This window comes from Phyllobates terribilis, unplaced genomic scaffold (genome assembly GCF_046119375.1).
Source record: "Phyllobates terribilis strain yellow unplaced genomic scaffold, ASM4611937v1 Scaffold_11__3_contigs__length_659146591, whole genome shotgun sequence".
NCBI lineage: Eukaryota > Metazoa > Chordata > Amphibia > Anura > Dendrobatidae > Phyllobates > Phyllobates terribilis.
The window spans coordinates 163,338,583-163,359,084 of NW_027362771.1; the positions used below are offsets into that span (position 1 = coordinate 163,338,583).

Genomic DNA, 20,502 nt, shown 5'->3' on the forward strand with positions numbered 1-20,502 from the left:
TCCCTCTTACAGACAGTAGGTCCTTACATGATGCAGATGTTGCTGCCACTTTATACAACACCACAACAGCTGCAACTCGGTCGCCCCCCTCACACATACCAAAGCTCGCACAATCAACAGACAACCCTGGCACACCAGCCTAACTAAAGAACTGCGACGGGCCTCCAGGGGTGCTGAGCGTAGATGGAAAAGGTCCCACTCCAATAAGCACTTCATCGTATTCAAACAGTCCCTCACTACCTTCAAGTCCACACTCACTACAGCAAAACAAACATACTTCACATCTCTCATATCCTCCCTGTCTCACAACCCCAAACAACTGTTCAACACCTTCAATTCTCTCCTCCGTCCCCCAGTGCCTCCTCCCTCTCCTCTCATTTCAGCCGAAGACTTTGCCTCATTCTATAAGCATTAGATTGATACCATCAGACAAAGCTTTTGCCTAAAGTCCCCACGGCTACTCAACCCTCCTCCTCCAAAACCACCTTCTCCACCATTACGGAAGATCAATTTTCCTCTTTACTCTCCAAATCACACCTCACCACCTGTAAACTTCACCCAATTCCGTCCCACCTCATCCCAAACCTTACCACTATCTTCATCCCAACCCTAGCCCACCTCTTCAACCTGTCATTAACAACTGGCATCTTCCCCTCATGCTTCAAACATGCCTCAATCACACCCATCCTCAAAAAGCCATCCCTTGACCCATCCTCTCTGACTAGCTATCGCCCCATATCACTTCTCCCCTATGCCTCAAAACTACTGCAACAACACGTCCATTCTGAACTGTCCTCCCACCTCTCCTCCTGCTCCCTCTTCGACCGCCTACAATCTGGTTTCCGACCGCACCATTCTACTGAAACTGCAGACTAAAGTCACCAACGACCTACTAACTGACAAATCCAAGAAACACTACTCTGTCCTCCTCCTCCTAGACCTGTCATCTGCCTTCGACATAGTGGACCATTCCCGCTTACTACAAACTCTCTCATCTCTCGGCATCACAGACTTGGCCCTATCCTGGATCTCCTCATACCTAACAGACAGGACATTCAGAGTCTCCCACTCACACACCACCTCATCTCGCCCCCTATCTTTCGGTGTCCCCCAAGGAACAGTTCTAGGACCCCTACTCTTCTCCATCTACACCTTAGGCCTGGGACAGCTCATAGAGTCTCATGGCTTTCATTATCACCTCTATGCTGATGACACACAGATCTACCTCTCTGGACCCGATATCTGCTCTCTACTAACCAAAATCCCACAATGTCTGTCTGCTATTTCATCCTTCTTCTCTGCTAGATTTCTAAAACTTAACATGGATAAAAGAGAACTCATCATCTTTCCGCCATCCCATTCAACCCCCCCCAACTGACCTATCCATCAACGTCAATAGCTGCCCATTCTCCCCAGTCCCTCAAACTCGCTGCCTTGGGGACAACTCTCCTTCAAACCACATATCCAAGCCCTTTCCACTTCCGGACAGCTCAAACTCAAAAATATCTCCCGGATCCGCACATTCATCAACCATGAATCTGCAAAAACACTAGTGCACGCCCTCATCATCTCCCGCCTTGACTACTGCAACCTCCTGCTCTGTGGCCTCCCTTCGAACACTCTCGCACCCCTCCAATCCATCCTAAACTCTGCTGCCAGACTATTCCCCGGCCTCTCCTCTCTGTCAATCTCTACACTGGCTCCCCATTGCTCAGAGACTCCAGTTCAAAACCCTAACCATGGTATACAAAGCCATTCACATCCTGTCTCCTCCATATATCTCTGACCTAGTCCCGGTACATACCCGCACGCAACCTCCGATCCTCACAAGATCTTCTTCTCTACTCCCCTCTTATCTCCTCCTCCCACAATCACATACAAGATTTCTCCCGTGCTTCCCCCCTACTCTGGAACTCTCTACCCCAACACATCAGACTCTTGCCGACCGTGGAAACCTTCAAAAGGAACCTGAAGACCCACCTCTTGCGACAAGCCTACAACCTGCATTTACCATCACTCCACCATACCACGCCACAACCAGTCTTACCCTCACCTACTATATCCTCACCCATTCCTTGTAGACTGTGAGCCCTTGCGGGCAGGGTCCTCGCTCCTCCTGTACCAGTCGCCGTCACACTGTGTTCAAGATTATTGTAATTGTTTTTGCTATGTATACCCTTTTTTCACATGTTAAGCGCCATGGAATAAATGGCGCTATAATAATAATGATAATTACATAGATAGGAAAACGTGTAGGGCATTTGTAATGAGCGTTATTACACAAAGTGTAAGAAAGATAGATAGTTAGAAAATACATTTTAGGTGCCAGACCTCCCCTTTAAGGCTTGAAATAAACACCTGCCTCCTATCCTGTGTTGTAAAGCCAAAAATCTGGGTTTTCCTCTGCCATTCGAAATTACAGTTCTCCGTTTTGAGTGTTGGAAAAGTTTCAAGGACAGCAAGCACGTGACTAGTAACAGCCAGGCACGAGACATGCTTTTACATGCAATCTACAATGGTCTTACCTCATCATTTAGATCTTCATCTGTGAGACCCTCTTCATCTCCACTAGGGCTATAATCATCTGAATATACAGACTCAACCTCAAACTCAACACTAAACTGATCAGAATCAGAATCTTCATCCAACCAATCTGAGTCATCAGCTACTGATTGGGCCTCCTGATCCTACAGGAAATAGGAAAGAAATACTTAGAAATATGCCATTAAAAATGTCCCTTACCATAATACTGCACCCTAAAACTGTAAAAAGTAACACTATTAGCCTCCCTTGGCGCTGCCGTTAAATGCTTGAGTGATCTCCAGGTGCCCTCAGCACAATGGACCTTTAGTAATGACCTATTGTCAGATGAGCGTTTCAGCCTATGATTGGCCACAGTGGTCATGTGTAAGGTATCCCAAATCCAGTGACCAGTAGAGGACCAGGCTAAATTTCTTTTTTATTTCAAGATAGTTTGTGATTGAGGATTTTGCTGCAGATTTAGCACGCACCAACTAGAAGTGAGTCATAAATACCGCCCATCAGCACCACTGTCATGTGATCGCGGGGCGCCGATCGTTTTCATGACAGCTGGGGGTCTGCAGAAGACGTCTGTCATTGTGAACCTCCTGTGAATACCGTAAATATGGACCATGGCATGCCTGGAGTAGGTGCACAAGTAGGGTCCAAAACCAATGATATATAATGTAGAAACTTAAAGCATAAATATGCTTAATACATTTTTAAATTGTATTTGCAGTCACACAAAGTAGAGAAATAAAGTAGACATTTCGGTCACAGACAGGACCTTCATCAGTGTACACAGGCTGTACAAGTGAGAAGGGGGAAGAAATAGAAGGACTCAGTGTCCAAAAGAACATTACTCCCAGTCCTAAAGAGAAAAAGGTATGATGGTTTCAGTGAACACGGTATACCGTTTGTTCCTGTGTGGAACAAACAGGAACACAAGAAACAATATACACAATTACTCTATTATGTATATATATTTAATATTACAGACACACAAACATATGTTATGCCCCAAAGTAATCAATTATTAATACAATCTAGATAATCCTCACCTTTAAGATGCCACATTTTGCAAACAGTTTTCATGTATTGATAATATGAAGCACAATATCAGATTTTTGGTGGTGAAAGTTAAAAAATTGATAGAATAATGTCAACCCCTACCAAAATATTGATCTAGCCCCAATTTTTTCATTTTCACAATGGTAACAGAAGAAATTGCACCATATAAATTGTTGTGCAATTTCTCCTGAGTACACAGATACCCCATATGTGGGGGAAAACTACTTTTTGGACACACGGCTGGGCTCAGAAGGGAAGGAACACTAATTGAATTCTGGAGCGCAATTCTGTCTGGAATAGATTGCGGATAATATGTCACATTTGACGAGACCCTGACATGCCAAAAACAGCAGAAAGCCCCACAAGTGACCCTATTTTGGAAACTGCACCTCTCAAGGAATTCATCTAGGGGTGTAGACGATTAACAAAACTGCATAACTTTGGGCTGAGTCAATGATAACTTACCATTTTTCCACTAAAATGTTGTTTTGGCCCCAAGTTTTTAATTATCAAAAAGGAATAATAGGAGAAATTGGACTGTACAATTTGTTAAGCAGATTCTCCCGAGTACAAAAATACCCCATATGTGGTCGAAAACTACTTTTGAGGCACAGTTCACAGCTCAGAAGGGAAGGAATTCAGATTTTGCTAGAATGGCTTGAGGGAGCCATGACACATTGGCAGAGCCCCCCTGAAGTGCCAGAACAGCAGAACCCACCATAAATGACTACCGTATTTTGGGGAGGAAAATTGGAAAAAATATTTTAATAAAATGGTGTGTATTATAATCAGCTTTTGCGGTAGCTTACCTTGGAAGTGGCAGTGGAGCGGGGTCTGAGGTAGAAGGTCGCTGCTGGCAGAGGCAGGAGATGCTGCGGGATGCAGACTGGTAGGACGGGGGTGTTCTTCAGCGGCAGGAGTGGGACCATGGCTACGGGCCCCATGTTGGTAGGACAATGTGATTGGCAGTGCGGAGCGCTGCCAACATTTTAGGACAGCTTGGAGCCCCGCACCTTCCATAATTTCTAATGCGGTGGACCCCGGGAAAATGGCCGCCGGAGGCGGCGCATGCATAATTGAGATCTCGGGAGCCGAGATCTCGGGAGATGAAATCTCTGTGCCGAGATCTCAATCTACACATGAGCCTCCGGAGGTGGCCATTTTCCTGGAGTCCACCGCATTAGAAAGTATGGAAGGTGCGGGGCTCCGGGCTGTCATAAAATGTCGGTGGAGCCCCCACACCGATCACCTCTTCCAACCAACATGGACTCCTGCGTCCGCCGCCAGAGGCTTCTCGCAGCAGCGACCCTGGGACCCACCGCAGCTGGTTAGCAAGGGCAGCTACAATTCGGATTATAAGAAGCACACCCCTTTTTCCCTTCAAATTTTGGTGAAAAAAAGTGCGTATTATAATCTGAAAAATATGGTATACCTCTAAAGGAATTAATCTGGTGGTGCAGTGATCATATTGCCACCATGGGTGTGTCACAGAATTTTATACCATTGGACAGTGAGGAAAAAATAATTACATTTTTATATCACAAAAAATTTGTTTTAACCCCAGATTTTACATTTCACATGGGGAAATGGGTGAAAATGGCACAAAATTTTTCTCTGCTGAACATGACGATACCCTATATGTGGCTGTACAGTACTGCTTAGCCACACGGCGAGACTCGGGAGGGACGGAGCACTATTTGACTTTTGTAGAACAAATTATCGTAGAATAGTTTGCAGACTCCATATACAGAGGCTCTAAGTGCCAGAAGAGCAGAATCCCCCATCAAGTGAGCTCATTTTAGAAATTACACCCTTCTGGGAATTTATCTACAGGTGTAATGATGATTTTGACTCCATGGGTGTTCTCCAGAAACAAGCAGCAGTGGATGTTGCGGAGTGAAAATTGCAAATCAGCCATTGTAGTGTCCATACATTGTAGTGATAAGCTTGTGCTTCTGGAGACATGCATCTGTAAATTAGGCGGGCTCTCATCTCTACGGAAATGCAATACAAGTGGATGCTAAATGTGGTTTAGGCACACTGTGGGTGAGATGGGGGGGGGGACGGGACGCTTTCAGAGCCTTTGTGCTACCAGTAACGTGGAAGCCCCCTATATTTAGGTTATTAGATGGCGGACCAGAGCGTGGACTTGCTTTTTTTTTTTTGTGGATTGAGCTTAAGCTTTTGTTAGGAACATTTTGGATATTTATCCTGCGCCTTACGCTGAGCACTTGCATTGGGGTTTCCAGCAAAACCTCCAAATGACGTGGTTCAGATGATCCCCTCCCCCCCCACACACACACTGATCAGGTCCATTCGCTGTAATGAGGCAGCAGAGTTACTCTGGACTCCGCCTAACCTCTGTTCAGCATTGTCCTTTTCAGATGTGCACAAAACTGTGGCTGACCGTGCTTTCATGCACACTTAAAAAGATGGACACCGTCGGATCATAGGCCAGACGGCGTCCACAGTGTCTCCATCAGCCTCATTATAGGGAATCTTCCGCCCACCGAGGGTTCCGTCTGAATCACATATTTAGGACTATATGGCAGAAGGTTTACTACTCTCTAGTGAATCTCCAGTTGATTAATCAGGATTTTTAATCGAACAGTAAGCAGCCCAGTAAGAGACACCTTGATAGAATCAGAGTTGGTCTCTACACTATACGGTTCTCAAATTTAGGTGGCAAAAACCTTGTGACGGATTCTTATTTAGAGGGGTGATCAGAAATATAAAAACAGCCTTTTATGGCTTGAAATGTAAATGTTGTGACATATTCATCTTACGCTTCTCACTTTCTTTTACACCACTGGGCTCTTCAAAAATGACCCACCTCACAGATCTTGTCTAACAATACTGTATACCAACGTGATGTCTACAATAACCAATCCCTGACCACAAGAGGGTGGCACTCTGGGCAAACGTTCTACTGGTTGTGGGCGTCTCAGCGATCTATTACTAGTGATGAGTGCAAGTTCTCATTACTCGAGTTTGCCTGGAGTGCTCAGATATGCACGGAGTATCGCGGGTGCTCGAGTGACATGTTGGAGTTCCAGTGCCCGCATGTTTTACCGCTGGTAGCCACAAAACATGCGGGGATTGCCAGTGCATTTCAGGCAATCCCCGCATGTTTTGTGGATATCTAAAAGCCGCACAATATACGGCCGTGGGGACTTGAACTTGTTGCTCGAGCACCTGTGATACTCGGTGCATACCCAAGCACCCTATGCAAACTCTAATAACGAGCAATTGTGCTGCACACTATTTATTACCCATCCTGGGGTCCAGAGAATTGATACCCGACACTCATGATTAAAAATTGTGCGTACCAGCCACCACCATTTAATCACTGAAACTATAGAATTGCATAAAATAACATGTTTTCACCAGTAATAGTACAGTCTATATACCAGCAAAAAAAAAAAAAAAAAGACTCATACCTGCCATAATTCTTACAATACCTCCTGCATTTTCACAAGCAACCCTAGCTGAACATTATTAAACTATCTGGTTAGAATATTACCATCTAATAGCCTTACTTACTGCATTAGTAGAGGAGTCTGTTGAGTCACTGCTATTTCTATCACAGCGCAAGCCACTTATCACCCACCACGAGAGGCTCTCATCAAAGGTTAATGAGATACTGTCTGACTTATGTCTTTTTCTCTGTTGCTCTGATGGTTGACCATTTGAAGAATTTTCTTCTAAGCAAAATAAAAGAAAATAATAAACTCCATAAGCAACTCTTTAGAAAACACACCTGTTGTGCAGGGCCACTGTCATATTCAGATGCTGAATACTAAGAAAATTACCAGATTCACTTGGGTTTTTCTTAGGAGATGAATCAGAAGGAGTTATCTTCTCTTGCACCTCCTCAGATGACTCCTATAATAAGGAAGGAATACATTATGCCAATTCCAATATGCAAGATTAGCAAATAATATTTTTTTGTAGCAGACGTACCTGTACAGAGCTCTCTGGTTGTGATAAACGGCTTGCTTCTTTCACAAAAGTTTCTACGCAGCAATCTGCAAGAAGACACTTTATTAATGGTGCAGGAATAGCACACTCAAAAAGCAAACTAGCTTGGAGCAATGGGTCACTGAAAATGTCCACACATAAGCACCCCTCTTCATAGAAGACAAAACAAGTCTCCGCTGAGGGATTATGTCTAATATTAAAGAACGTGGGTGTAGTATGCTGTAACTAAACTAAAAATGCAAAATCTTAATGTGAGTCTATCAGCACAGAATGACTGTCTATAAGGTTTTTTCCATGCACCACACCACAGGGCCCGTGCTTACTTGGAACAACTTCCCACCAAATTGTTAGCAAATCCAGAAATGCAAGTGTATCCAAGGCCACCGAGTAGTTATTCCAATTATTTATTGTCAAAAATGCAGTAAAAAGTAAAGCAGCAACGTTTTTTTCCCAAAATAGGAATTTCTTATGCCAGTTACATGATAACAAAAAGCTAAAAAGTTTTTTGTTACCTTGTAACTAGCACAGAGTGACTGTCCAAACTAAGTACAGGCATATGGTGCACCATGGCGGGGCCAAACATTTCTACACACCTTCCCACCTGCTTGTTTTCCTTCTATCTCCACCCCCCCCCCCCCCTCTTTGATGACAGCTCTGGCTTCATAGAGCCAGAGAACAGCAGAGTTAGATGGAAACCAACAGGTGGGAAGGTGTATAAAAACCATTGGCTACGCATCATATGCCTGTACTTGGGGTGAGCAGTCATTCTGTCCCTTTAAAGCGAACCTGACAGCTGAAACATGCTGCCCGATCCACTACATGTACATAAGTTATTAAATTGATCTCTTAGACCTGAACAGGATGCTCCATTTACTTTGAAAATCCATGTCAAGATGGCTGTATAATCACTTATTAAAGAGGTTGTCCACTGCTAGGACAACCCCTTCTCATTCCCAATGTTTGAAAGAGATGAAATAAAAAAAGCTTCCCAGGGTTCACATGTGGAGAAGACAGTGACGCCAGCAGTAATTGGGCACCAGGCTGAATTGTCAAATAAACCACCAGGAACGCGAGTGCTGACACCAGTGGAACGGTGCATCACTAACATGCTTTTTCATGAAAATCGGCACTATAGTCATTTGCAAAAACCACTTTATATACTTATATCTGACTTGCTCGTTTAGTCAAAGTCTATGAGCAGTGCACGAGCACACACAGTCAGTTAGACTGGGAACTAAACACAGGTTCACTGCGCACTCGCGGGGAGCCGATCACGGCGCATGCGCGAATCGCCGATGGACAATGCACAAGCAGGGCTTCAAAACACATTCTGCAAGTGTGGATACTGGCATACACACTGCGCAAGCGTGGCTCACGCCGCACTGCGCAAGCGCGAAATCTGAAAGCAGATATTTATGTGATGTCGCAGCAAACACGGGGAAATTATTCAAATTGAGTGGGCGGCGACAAGCCAGACTGAATGCAGTGAAGAACAAGCCTAAGACTGAACGAGCCACTAAGATATAACTATATAAATTGGCTTTGGCAAATGATTATAGCGCCGATTTTCAAGAAAAAAAGCATTCAGTGATTGACGTTGCATCACAAACAACAACCAAGGGACAGGTTACATTCTCCAAATGACGTGACATGTTCCCTTTAAGGGGTAAATTATACTGTAACCCCAAATTCTCAATACCCAGCTTTTGATTATTTATATATGTATAATTAATAAAATATATATTATCGTTCACACAGGCAATGCGGTTTGGTCCAAACATGCAGTTTGACTTCATAACAATCCAAAGGGATTCAAAGCAAAGACAGTCTCTTCTGGGAACAAAGGTATAATAGCAAATCAACAGTTAATTCAGCAGGCACATATGTCAGTGCAGGCTCACCCCAACAGATTACAGTCCTTTCTCACTCTGCTTCTAGCGGAGACTGCTAATGCCAGTAGAATGTAAGCCCGCAAGGGCAGGGTCCTCTTCCCGCTGTACCAGTCTATCACTGCTAGTTTGTTTAATGTAAGTGATATCTGTATTTGGTATGTAACCCCTTCTTATGTACAGCATCATGGAATCAATGGTGCTATATAAATCATAATATTTATTATTATTATTATTACTACTACTACCAGAGGTCTTTCTTTTTTCCCTCCCAGATACAGTTCAGATTTGCTGGTCACTCACCAGCTCGGCATCCCCTTGCAGCCTGACACAAGGTGAACCTATTTCCTGGTTCCAATCTAGGCAAAAGGCATGTGCCTCTAATCAAACCCTGCAGAGCTAAGATTTAACCCTGTCCTTCCAAGATATAAATATACATATATATCTCTATACGTCTAGATATCATTTTATTAATGGGGTGTACTAATTAACACATTACATCATCTTGATTTCTAGAATTTAATTCTTCTTCATAGTTCATAATAGCAATTAAAAAAAAAAATTACCATTATCCCGATGAGGACCATTGATAATAAAGAATAACAGATATTACTTAGCTGAAACATAAGGGAATCTATCACTAGGTTTTTGCTATTCCACCTGAGCGCACAATAATTTGCGGCTAGAGACCCCGATTCCAGCAGTGCGTCACTGGGCCGCATATTATCATTTTGATAAACTCTGTTTTATCTGTTGCAGATTTACCAGTTCTCTGACTGCTGAGATCTATATTACCCCACCCACACCACTGATTAAACATTGTGTACACAGAAAGCTGCAGACAAAAAGCTGCCAATCTGTGGTGAGCGATGAGGTTATACAGAGCTCAAGAATATGGAGGACTAGGAGCAGATTTACTAGTCCTCTAGTCATAATCTCTTGCTGATAAAAGTGATTTTATCAAAACTACATCAAGCAACCCAGTAATTAAAACATCATTGGAATCAGGGTCTATGTCTCTACCTTATGCTGCTTTCAGATTAGATGACAAAAACTGTAGTAGAAGACTTAGGATTGTGCAGACAACATGGCATTCCTTTTTTTTTTTTCCCAAGTGTTGATGGGACTGGTCAGACAAAGGAAGAGTGGTTGGTGACAAGTGAGGGGTTTGGGTCTTTATGCAGTATATGGATGATATGGGAGCAGAGGTGAAAAGACACAAGGGACCAAACACAGAAGGGGCACATGTGAAGGGGAGTTTCTGATGACATTATGCTCTGCAGGGAAACAAAAAAAGGGGGTGCAGAGATGACTGTAAGGTGACCCAGCGAATAATGATTTCCTGTTCCCCCTGTGTTGAACGTGTAGTTATAGACACAGATGGGCTCTGGCTGTTGGGGATGGGGAAATTGGGACGATAATGAAGGCTGTGATTTTTTTGTGACCTAGACCACAAATCAATCTTTTTTTTTTTTCCTACAAATTTTTCAAATTTCTTTACTATTGGGCCGTGCAAAAATTAAAAATGACTTTTGTTACTATAAGTAGATTTAGCTCAAAAAGGATTTCATCTTTACCATTGCTAAAAGAAAAATGACCCCGAACATTATTATGTTATCCCGCTCTACTGTTTGGGGCACATGGCAGGGCCCAGAAGAGAAGGAGCGTCATTTTGCTTTTGGGTGCATCATTTGCAGAGACCCTAAAGTGCCAAAACAGCAGAATGAAAATAGCACATATACCAAGTTTTACTGCGTTATTGGTGAATAAAACTTTACTAAATGTGTACTGTAGACAAATCCCACATGTAATCTGCACACCCCATAAAAGAAAAAAGAAAAACTCTGCAAAAACTGCATTTTGAATGCAGCATTTTTGCTGCCAAAAAAAACAGGTTTTTGCTGTAGACAAAAAACATTGTAAAAACGTTACGTGTGAACATAGCCTTACTTAAGTTTAATTTTTTAGGTTTTGCTACTTTTGCACATTTAAAACTTTTTTTTTTAAACAATTTACTTTTGCATCACTATTTTCAGATAATTATAGCTTTTATATTTTTTTGCAGACAGAGCCGTATAGGGCTAAGGGCTTACTTCGAGTGATGGTGAATGTTTTGAGTAATATCACTTTATGTTGTCAGAATGATGAAAAAGCTACATTTTGCCATGTTTTTTATTATTTCATCCCTACATTTTTCACCATAGGAATTAAATAATGGTAGAGTTTTATAGGTTGGGTAGATCTAGACAGAGCAGAACCAATTATGTGTACTTTGAATTCTTTTGTTTTTAATGGCAAAATATTTTTCGAATAATTTATTTTTTATTTTTATTATTTACACTTTTACAAATTACATTTTCTTCACTCTCTATGGAGTGTGACCTTTTCTCAACTCTCATTTGTCGAAAACCATACAATACATAGGATTGCAGATGCAAGACCAGTCGTTTTACACTGACAGGAGGCCTGTTAGGCTATGTGCATATGGTGAGTAAATGAATGCAGAAATTTCTGCACCATTTCTATAGCTCTTGGTAGGAAAAACGCAGTTGCAAAAACACACATTTTTGCTTTGCATTTTTGACTGATTTGAGTGAAGCCAATGGTGAAAACCGCAGGGCAAAAACACACAATTGACATGCTGCACATTATTTTCTGCCTCAAATCTGCAAGTCAAAAATAAGCAACATGTGCATGACACTTCAGGTTTCCTATTCACTTTGCTGGCATCAGGATTGCTCCAGGTTTTGCTAGCAAATCTGCAATGTGTGCACACAGCCGTAGTCCCTAAAGGTCACCTTAGGTGGCTGCCGCGTTGGCTATTACTTTCTCCAGGGTTTGTCATAGCAGCCATTGGCATCCCATGATTATGGGGTACCAATGTGGTTAAAGAGGGAGCTCCTTCATCTAAGGAGTTTATCCGCACGATCTGTGCTAGCACCAATCACTGCTGTTGCAGCAGGGTGTCCTCTATAATATACATCCGACACTCACAAGCAGAGCCGGTTTCATTACCGTGCTATAGGTGTATGGCTATTTGCGGAAATGCATTGGCCACTGCATCGTACATGTACAGCGGATGTCAGAAAGGGCTTATGTTACACCCCTCTGTTCAACATTGTGCAAAAAACATCTAAAAAACACATAATAAATGTGGTGCAAGTCATTAAAAGTTTTAGGAAAAAGAAATTAAGAATTGTGGCGCATTTAGGTTAATATCCTGTTGACACTATTCTTTTCCAGCATATTTACAGTGGTGAAAATATTTGATACACTGCCGATTTTGGAAGTTTTCCCACCTACAAAGAATGGAGAGGTCTGTAATTGTTATTGTAGGTACACTTCACCTGTGAGAGACAGAATCTAAAAATATAAACCAGAAAATCACATTGTATGATTTATACATAATTAATTTGCATTTTATTGCATGAAATAAGTATTTGATACAATAGAAAAACAGAACTTAATATTTGGTACAGAAACCTTTGTTTGCAATTAGAGGTCAGACGTTTCCTGTAGTTCTTGACCAAGTTTGCACACACTGCAGCAGGGATTTTGGCCCACTCCTCCATACAGATCTTCTCCAGATATTTCAGGTTTCGGGACTGTCGCGGGGCAACATTAAGTTTCAGCTCCCTCCAAAGATTTTCTATTGGGTTCAGGTCTGGAGACTGGTTAGACGAAGAAATGCTTCTGACGGAGCTACTTCTTAGTTGCCCTGGCTGTGTGTTTCGGGTCATTGTCATGCTGGAAGACCAGCCACGACCCATCTTCAATGCTCTTACTGAGGGAAGGAGGTTGTTGGCCAAAATCTCGCTATACATGACCCCATCCATCCTCCCTTCAATATGGTGCAGTCGTCCTGTCCCCTTTGCAGAAAGTATGATGTCCTGATGGTCATTGGTGAACTTCAAACGGACCTGGACATGTGCAGGCGTGAGAAGGGGGACCTTGCCTGCCCTGCAGAATTTTAATCCATGAAGACATAGTGTGTTACTAATGGTGATGTTTAAGACTGTGGTCCCAGCTCTCTTCAGGTCATTGACCAGGTCCTCCCATGTAGTTCTGGGCTGATTACAGACCTTTCTCAGAATCATCCTTACCCCACAAGGCAAGATCTTGCATGGTGCTCCAGACGGAGGAAGATTGACAGTCATTTTGTATTTCTTCTATTTTCTAATAATTGAGCCAACAGTTGTTGCCTTCTCACCAAACTGTTTACCTATTGTCCTGTAGCCATCCCAGCCTTGTGCAGGTCCACAATTTTGTCCCTGGTGTCCTTAGACAGCTCTTTGGTCTTGGCCATGGTGGAGAGGTTGGAGTGTGATTGAGTGTGTGGACAGGTGTCTTTTATACAGGTAACAAGTTCAAACAAGTGCAATTAATACAGGTAATGAGTGCAGAGTAGGAGGGATACTTAAAGAAAAACGAGCATGTCTGTGAGAGTCAGAATTCTTGCTGGTTGGTAGGTGATCAAATAGTTATTTCATGTAATAAAATCCAATTTCATTATTTAAAAATCATACAATGTAATTTTCTGGTTTTTCTTTTTAGATTCAGTGTCTCACAGTTGAAGTGTACCTATGATAAAAATTACAGACCTTTCCATTCTTTGTAGGTGGGAAAATATGCAAAATTGGCAGTTTATCAAATACCTAATTTCCCCACAGTACATGGAGTTTTTGCATGCATTTCAGTAACAGTGCTATAAAGAAGCATGAGGAAAAATGTCATAACCAGAGCATGCTACATTCTAAAAGACATTATGGTCTTAAAAAAAAGTCAAACACCAAAATGCAAGCATGTATGAGTATTTTTTATTTTACTATAGACTTTAATATAACATCTGGCTGCAGAGTTTCGGGCCAACCTAAATATATTGCAAACAAATATGCTATGCCTTTATGAAAACATAAAGAGGATCTGAGATAGAATCTTAAATTTGAAGATATTTGCCTATTAGATGCACAGTTTTACACTGGATAATGGTGCTCAACAAAATAGCAACCAGGACTGTGGAATCAGGAGGCGTAGCTAGCTTTGAGTGGTGTCCGAGTTGGTACAAATATACCAACTCCAGCTTTAAAAAAAATAAATATTAGTTATTAATATTTATTAACTGTCATAAGAATTTAGACAGGTGTAGTAATGTTAATATAAAAGTATATTACAAATTTAGGCTCCCTATTTATCAAAAATTGATTCTATACTTCTATTGTATGATATATTGATGCTGATATTGTCCTGTTTATTCTTCAATTTTTTGGATTTTTGTAATTGAAAATTATATAACCTTTCAATAAAAATGTAATTTTGAAAAAATTGTGAGCTGAAGTAAATTTGTTATTACAAATTATCTGCCATTTATGAAGATGGAGCAAGGATGAATTAATTAAAAAAAAAAAAAGTCAAAACCTCGGCTTACTGACTCCACAGCCCTGATTAAAACTTTAAAAGCCCAAGTTGGAATTAACAGCAGAGTCAAAAATAACGGATTTCATCAGAATTTTACCTTCTGAGTCTGCAGTTACCAGATTTTTAGAAATCATTGCATAGAGCCTCCTGAAATAAATAGACCATGTCTTGGTTATAGATGTAGTTTATAACAGTTCAGCGTTATGGCTGCAAACACAGCATAAAGTTGTCAACTGGGCAACACAATTTTGACTCTCCTCAAATAATATATCTGTGATAGCTGTGCAAGGTTGTGTCATCACCCACCCAATAATTTATACATTAAAAAAATAAAAACCCATAAATATCTCCCTCTGCTACATATTGACCAGACATTTCGAATTTGTAGTGGTACAATCCCTAGTAAAATGGCAAGATGACCCTGTAATCGTGCACGTTCTGCAGTAAATGTCCCCCTCTGCTTGTCAGAGTTTTAATAGTGTTTGCATACAGCCTTACTGAAATGGTTGAATTACATCAGGTTACAAAGTATACAAAGACGTGCCCATAGACTTTTATTAGCCAAATGTATAAGAACGTCTCCTTTTGGAATATATTTGTCTGTTTAATGCACTTTCAATAAAAAGAAATCTTGTTCCACCCTAACCCCCCCCCCTCCCAAAAAAAAATCTCCAAATCAACTGTATATGTTCTTCTGAAGTCAGGATTGGACATATCACAGTAGGCAATGAACCCCATTATTAACTCTTGGCATCTATGGCCCGATTCATCAGAGCTTCCTTGCCAGAATTCTAACGGAATAGCTTTGAAATGTAGCAAAACTTAGATGCAACTTGGAGTTGCGCCAAAATGTTGTGACTTAGCAATTTCACACCAGTTTGTCCCAGCTCTGCCATATTGAGCGCAGTTGGGTGGGGGACACAGCTCATCTATATCACGAACAGCTGTGGCGTTCCCTATGCCAGAAATCTCACTCCAGTACCTGAGAGGAGTGAAATTTTTGGCATGGCGTACAGAGGCACACGTCATTTGTCAGACGCTCCAGATTCATGAAGGGGCGTACACCTCTTCATGAATCAGAAGCAACTGACTCCAGCACGCCCCCTCAAGACAGGTGTGTACAAGGCCAGCCTTGATGAATCGAGTCCCTAATCTTCTCAGGTTGATTATATTGTACTTTATTAAAAAGTAAATAAAATTGCTTAAAACATGCACAAGAATAAATTAAATGAGAATACAGTGTAATAAAGGACATTCCCTACATGCTGAATGCAAACTAATAAGTAAACAGGTCCTAGGTCATTTTATTGGGGTAAATTTACTTTTACAAAATCCTTCCTATAAGTTTACATAAGAACATGGTTACAAACACGTCAGTTACCTGGGTTCTTTTACAGAGAAGTTCTGTACCCCAAATAGTTCTCCAAGGGGATCATTAGAGCAGTGGACAATATGCTGTTGCTTCTCGTCATACAACTGCTTGGCCATAATGTACTGACCAAGATGGTAAATAACCTATAGCGCAAGTACGAAGACATTGTAATGAACTACACATTATAAAGCAGATCATGGAAAACGCACTCATTGTATAATACATCTCACAACAAAAGCGTTCAGTTCCCACCTCTTTCATTGTGAAGGTTTCCTTCTGGGCACCAGCAGATTTCAACAGGTTTAGAAGAGGAGGGTTTGGTTTTACCTTTATATATAAAGAAAAAAAAGTTACACGTGAGCACATGCTGCCATAATAAAGTGTCGGATCATCTTTGGTTATTAAAATGCAAACAGGAATAGATAGAAGAACGTGAATTCTGTATAAACATACCTGTAAGTTGCAGGTAAACAGCAGCAAGACTTCTTAAAGTTTTGCTGCTAGTAAAGTGCACTCGAATCTCATAGCTGGGCATTGGACAACGCCTTTAAAAACACCATTACCTGTTGACAGTCTACATATGCTAAAGGGAAAGAGACTTTAGCATACTGCAAACATCCAATACTCTTAAAGGGGTTATCCATGACTCCGCTACTCCACGCTAACAGAGCAGCTCTTCTTCTGGGCTGCTCTGTCGACAAGTTGTGACTGCCGGCGTCATGCTGATTGACAGCTGGCTTCCTGCAGTTAGGCAGCAGGAGATGACTGTCAATCAGCATGAAGTCAGCGGTCACGTCCAGTGTGGAAGAGAAGCCGCAGCTCTGTCAACGTGATGTCAGCAGAAGCCGCAGAATTGGCGGCAGGAGCGGTCAGTGATCACTCTGTGACAGCAGAGCTCTCCGCACAACATGCAGGTTGTTAGCAAATACCTGTCTGGTCATCCTTAGGTACATAGTAAACATTAATATAGTGCTGCATAACCCCATTAGCAGAAAGACGCTGTTAATGTGTTTCTATAAAGAATAACCTAATATACAAACTAAATGCTACCTCAAACTCCCAAAAAGTAGTGCACTTCTTTATTATGGGACAGTCCCAGGCTCTCCAAGTTATTTTTCGTGTGGTAAACTAATTGATATATTTAACTTACCTGCATCTCTTTATCTGTGGTCATGATGGCAGAACGCTCTAGACAATCTGTGTGTGAGGATATATTCATATTGCACGCTCGCCTGGAAAACAAAAAATTGATTTAATCCCTGTTCCAATATCGAAATATAGTATATACTATGATGTATAAATGTAAGCCCTGATCATACAAGGATTGTTGTATTAGACATACAAAGAAGTCTGTATATATGTGACCCCCTGGTCACATACAGACCACAGGACTAGGGTACGCATGACCCCCCCTGGTCACATACAGACCACAGGACTAGGGTACGCATGACCCCCCCTGGTCACATACAGACCACAGGACTAGGGTACGCATGACCCCCCCTGGTCACATACAGACCACAGGACTAGGGTACGCATGACCCCCCCTGGTCACATACAGACCACAGGACTAGGGTACGCATGACCCCCCCTGGTCACATACAGACCACAGGACTAGGGTACGCATGACCCCCCCTGGTCACATACAGACCACAGGACTAGGGTACGCATGACCCCCCCTGGTCACATACAGACCACAGGACTAGGGTACGCATGACCCCCCCTGGTCACATACAGACCACAGGACTAGGGTACGCATGACCCCCCCTGGTCACATACAGACCACAGGACTAGGGTACACACGTGACCCCCCCACCTGGTCACGTACAGACCACAGGACTAGGGTACACACGTGACCCCCCCACCTGGTCACGTACAGACTAGATCTATAGCAGAGTAATCTCTGGTCTATTACACTTTAAAGCCATAACAGATAAGAGATTTACAAATACAGAGATGTAACTCTTCCAGGAATACAGTGATGTGAGCATTATTACAGGAAACCACAGCACAGTGGGATAATGGATTAGCCCCTCCGCATAGACTGTGACTGGCATAGTGCAGCTCTTACCTGGGACATCGGAGTGCGGGTAAAGTGCTGCAGTGCCGGAGCCCGCTGCCTGTACGGTGATCGCTCCCTGTACGGTGCTGCCCGCTGCAGGCGGCGTCCCTATAAGAGGCGGCAGCAGACAAGTCGGGGCTAGATCCGGCGCACACTGCATGTCTGAGCATGACCGGAGCAGGCGCTGAGTCACCAGCTGCGCGGCTCATCACTGTCACACCGGCCGCTCCCACAGCTCGCCCAGACAAACGGCCGCTCACTACTGCGTGTCCTGTGCCGCACTCACTGGGGGCTAAGTGACGCGTGTGGTAACCGTTACCGGACAGACAAGTCTCATAACCAATGTCGGTTATAAGTCTGTGGACACGCGGGGGCCTCGTCCGTGACATTTACGTCTCGTACACAGACTGTCCGCCGTGCGGGAGGGGAGGCAGCACCGGCCCGCAGTCACTACAGCCGGCAACTATGGGGGAGAACAGGCGGTCACACAGACATGGCTGCTAACAGGGAACACTAGCCTGAACACTACACCTCAGGTGGCGGTGCTGGCTGGAGCTCATACCCGGTGTAATGCTACAGACGTGACCGGGAAGGAACCCCGCGCCGGAGGCTCAGCACGCACCGCGCCGACACCACCAGTGTTAGGCCGCACACACCGGCTAGTTCCGCGCTCTCACTCCAGACCGCCCGCCGACCCCCTTTGCCTACCTGAGGTCTGCGCTGCTCTCGCCTTCCTCCATTTCGTCACTGTACGGCCCCAGCCCTAACAGACCTCCATAAGATGATGTAACATCACAAGCTACACACGGCCGCCATTTCCCAGTGTGGGCTGTGCGGCGTGCGCCATCTCATGGGCTCCCCCTGCTGGCAGACAGGAGTATGGCTGCCGTCTGCGTGGCTGGTTACATGGACTATGGCTGCTGTGTGCTGACTGTTTGGCCGGCTACACATGAAGTATGGCTGCTGACCGTATATCTGGCTACACACGATATATGGCTTCTGTACATGTGCGGTATGGTTACCATGTGCCGACTGTATGTCTGTGTCCATGTGCGGTATGGTTACCATGTGCCGACTGTATGTCTGTGTCCATGTGCGGTATGGTTACCGTGTGCCGACTGTGTGTCCGTGTGCAGTATGGTTACCGTGTGCCGACTGTATGTCTGTGTCCATGTGCGGTATGGTTACCGTGTGCCGACTGTATGTCTGTGTCCATGTGCGGTATGGTTACCGTGTGCCGAATGTATGTCTGTGTCCGTGTGTGGTATGGTTACTGTGTGCCGACTGTGTGTCCGTGTGCGGTATGGTTACCGTGTGCCGTCCGTGTGCAGTATGGTTACCGTGTGCGGTATGGTTACCGTGTGCCGACTGTATGTCTGTGTCCATGTGCGGTATGGTTACCGTGTGCCGACTGTATGTCTGTGTCCATGTGCGGTATGGTTACCGTGTGCCGACTGTGTGTCCGTGTGCGGTATGGTTACCGTGTGCCGACTGTATGTCTGTGTCCATGTGCGGTATGGTTACCGTGTGCCGAATGTATGTCTGTGTCCATGTGCGGTATGGTTACCGTGTGCCGAATGTATGTCTGTGTCCGTGTGCGGTATGGTTACCGTGTGCCGTCCGTGTGCAGTATGGTTACCGTGTGCGGTATGGTTACCGTGTGCCGACTGTATGTCTGTCCATGTGCGGTATGGTTACCATGTGCCGACTGTATGTCTGTGTCCATGTGCGGTATGGTTACCGTGTGCCGACTGTATGTCTGTGTCCGTGTGCGGTATGGTTACCGTGTGCCGACTGTATGTCTGTGTCCATGTGCGGTATGGTTACCGTGTGCCGAATGTATGTCTGTGTCCGTGTGCGGTATGGTTACCGTGTGCCGTCCGTGTATGGTATGGTTACCGTGTGCCGTCCATGTGCAGTATGGTTACCGTGTGCGGTATGGTTACCGTGTGCCGACTGTATGTCTGTGTCCTTGTGCGATATGGTTACCGTGTGCCGACTGTATGTCTGTGTCCTTGTGCGTTGGTGTAAGGCGGCTACTGGACACATAGATTATGGGTGGTATGTATCACCGAGGTGTCCTTCGTGATGTAAATCTGGAGTAATGCTATAGTACACACAGTACTAAGAGGCTTGTTTTGTGCTTCTGGGTCAGGTTTAGGGGCAGCCTGAGAGATGGACGGGTCTGGCTGCCC

At 43.7% G+C, this 20,502-nt stretch overlaps 1 protein-coding gene across 4 annotated transcripts in view; it reads right to left on the reverse strand.

Annotated features, from left to right (window-relative positions):
* The window catches only part of MDM2 (MDM2 proto-oncogene), a 40,474-nt gene extending 21,282 nt beyond the window's left edge, over window positions 1-19,192 (reverse strand). For 2 of the 4 annotated variants that reach the window (XR_012251209.1, XM_073651766.1), the window contains exons 1-9: window positions 18,317-18,711; window positions 17,399-17,480; window positions 16,501-16,575; window positions 16,258-16,391; window positions 14,974-15,023; window positions 7,555-7,619; window positions 7,404-7,476; window positions 7,135-7,295; window positions 2,526-2,687 (exon numbers count right to left, since the gene is read on the reverse strand). Coding sequence is in view for 3 of the 4 variants with exons in the window: in XM_073651766.1 (XP_073507867.1) it covers window positions 2,526-2,687; window positions 7,135-7,295; window positions 7,404-7,476; window positions 7,555-7,619; window positions 14,974-15,023; window positions 16,258-16,391; window positions 16,501-16,575; window positions 17,399-17,480; window positions 18,317-18,696 (1,182 nt within the window). In the remaining variant the exon portion in view is untranslated. Of the gene's footprint in view, window positions 1-2,525; window positions 2,688-7,134; window positions 7,296-7,403; window positions 7,477-7,554; window positions 7,620-14,973; window positions 15,024-16,257; window positions 16,392-16,500; window positions 16,576-17,398; window positions 17,481-18,316; window positions 18,712-19,015 lie in introns of those variants that run through there. The other 2 variants (XM_073651768.1, XM_073651767.1) reach the window with 2 other exon arrangements.
* Window positions 19,193-20,502: the final 1,310 nt, after the last annotated feature.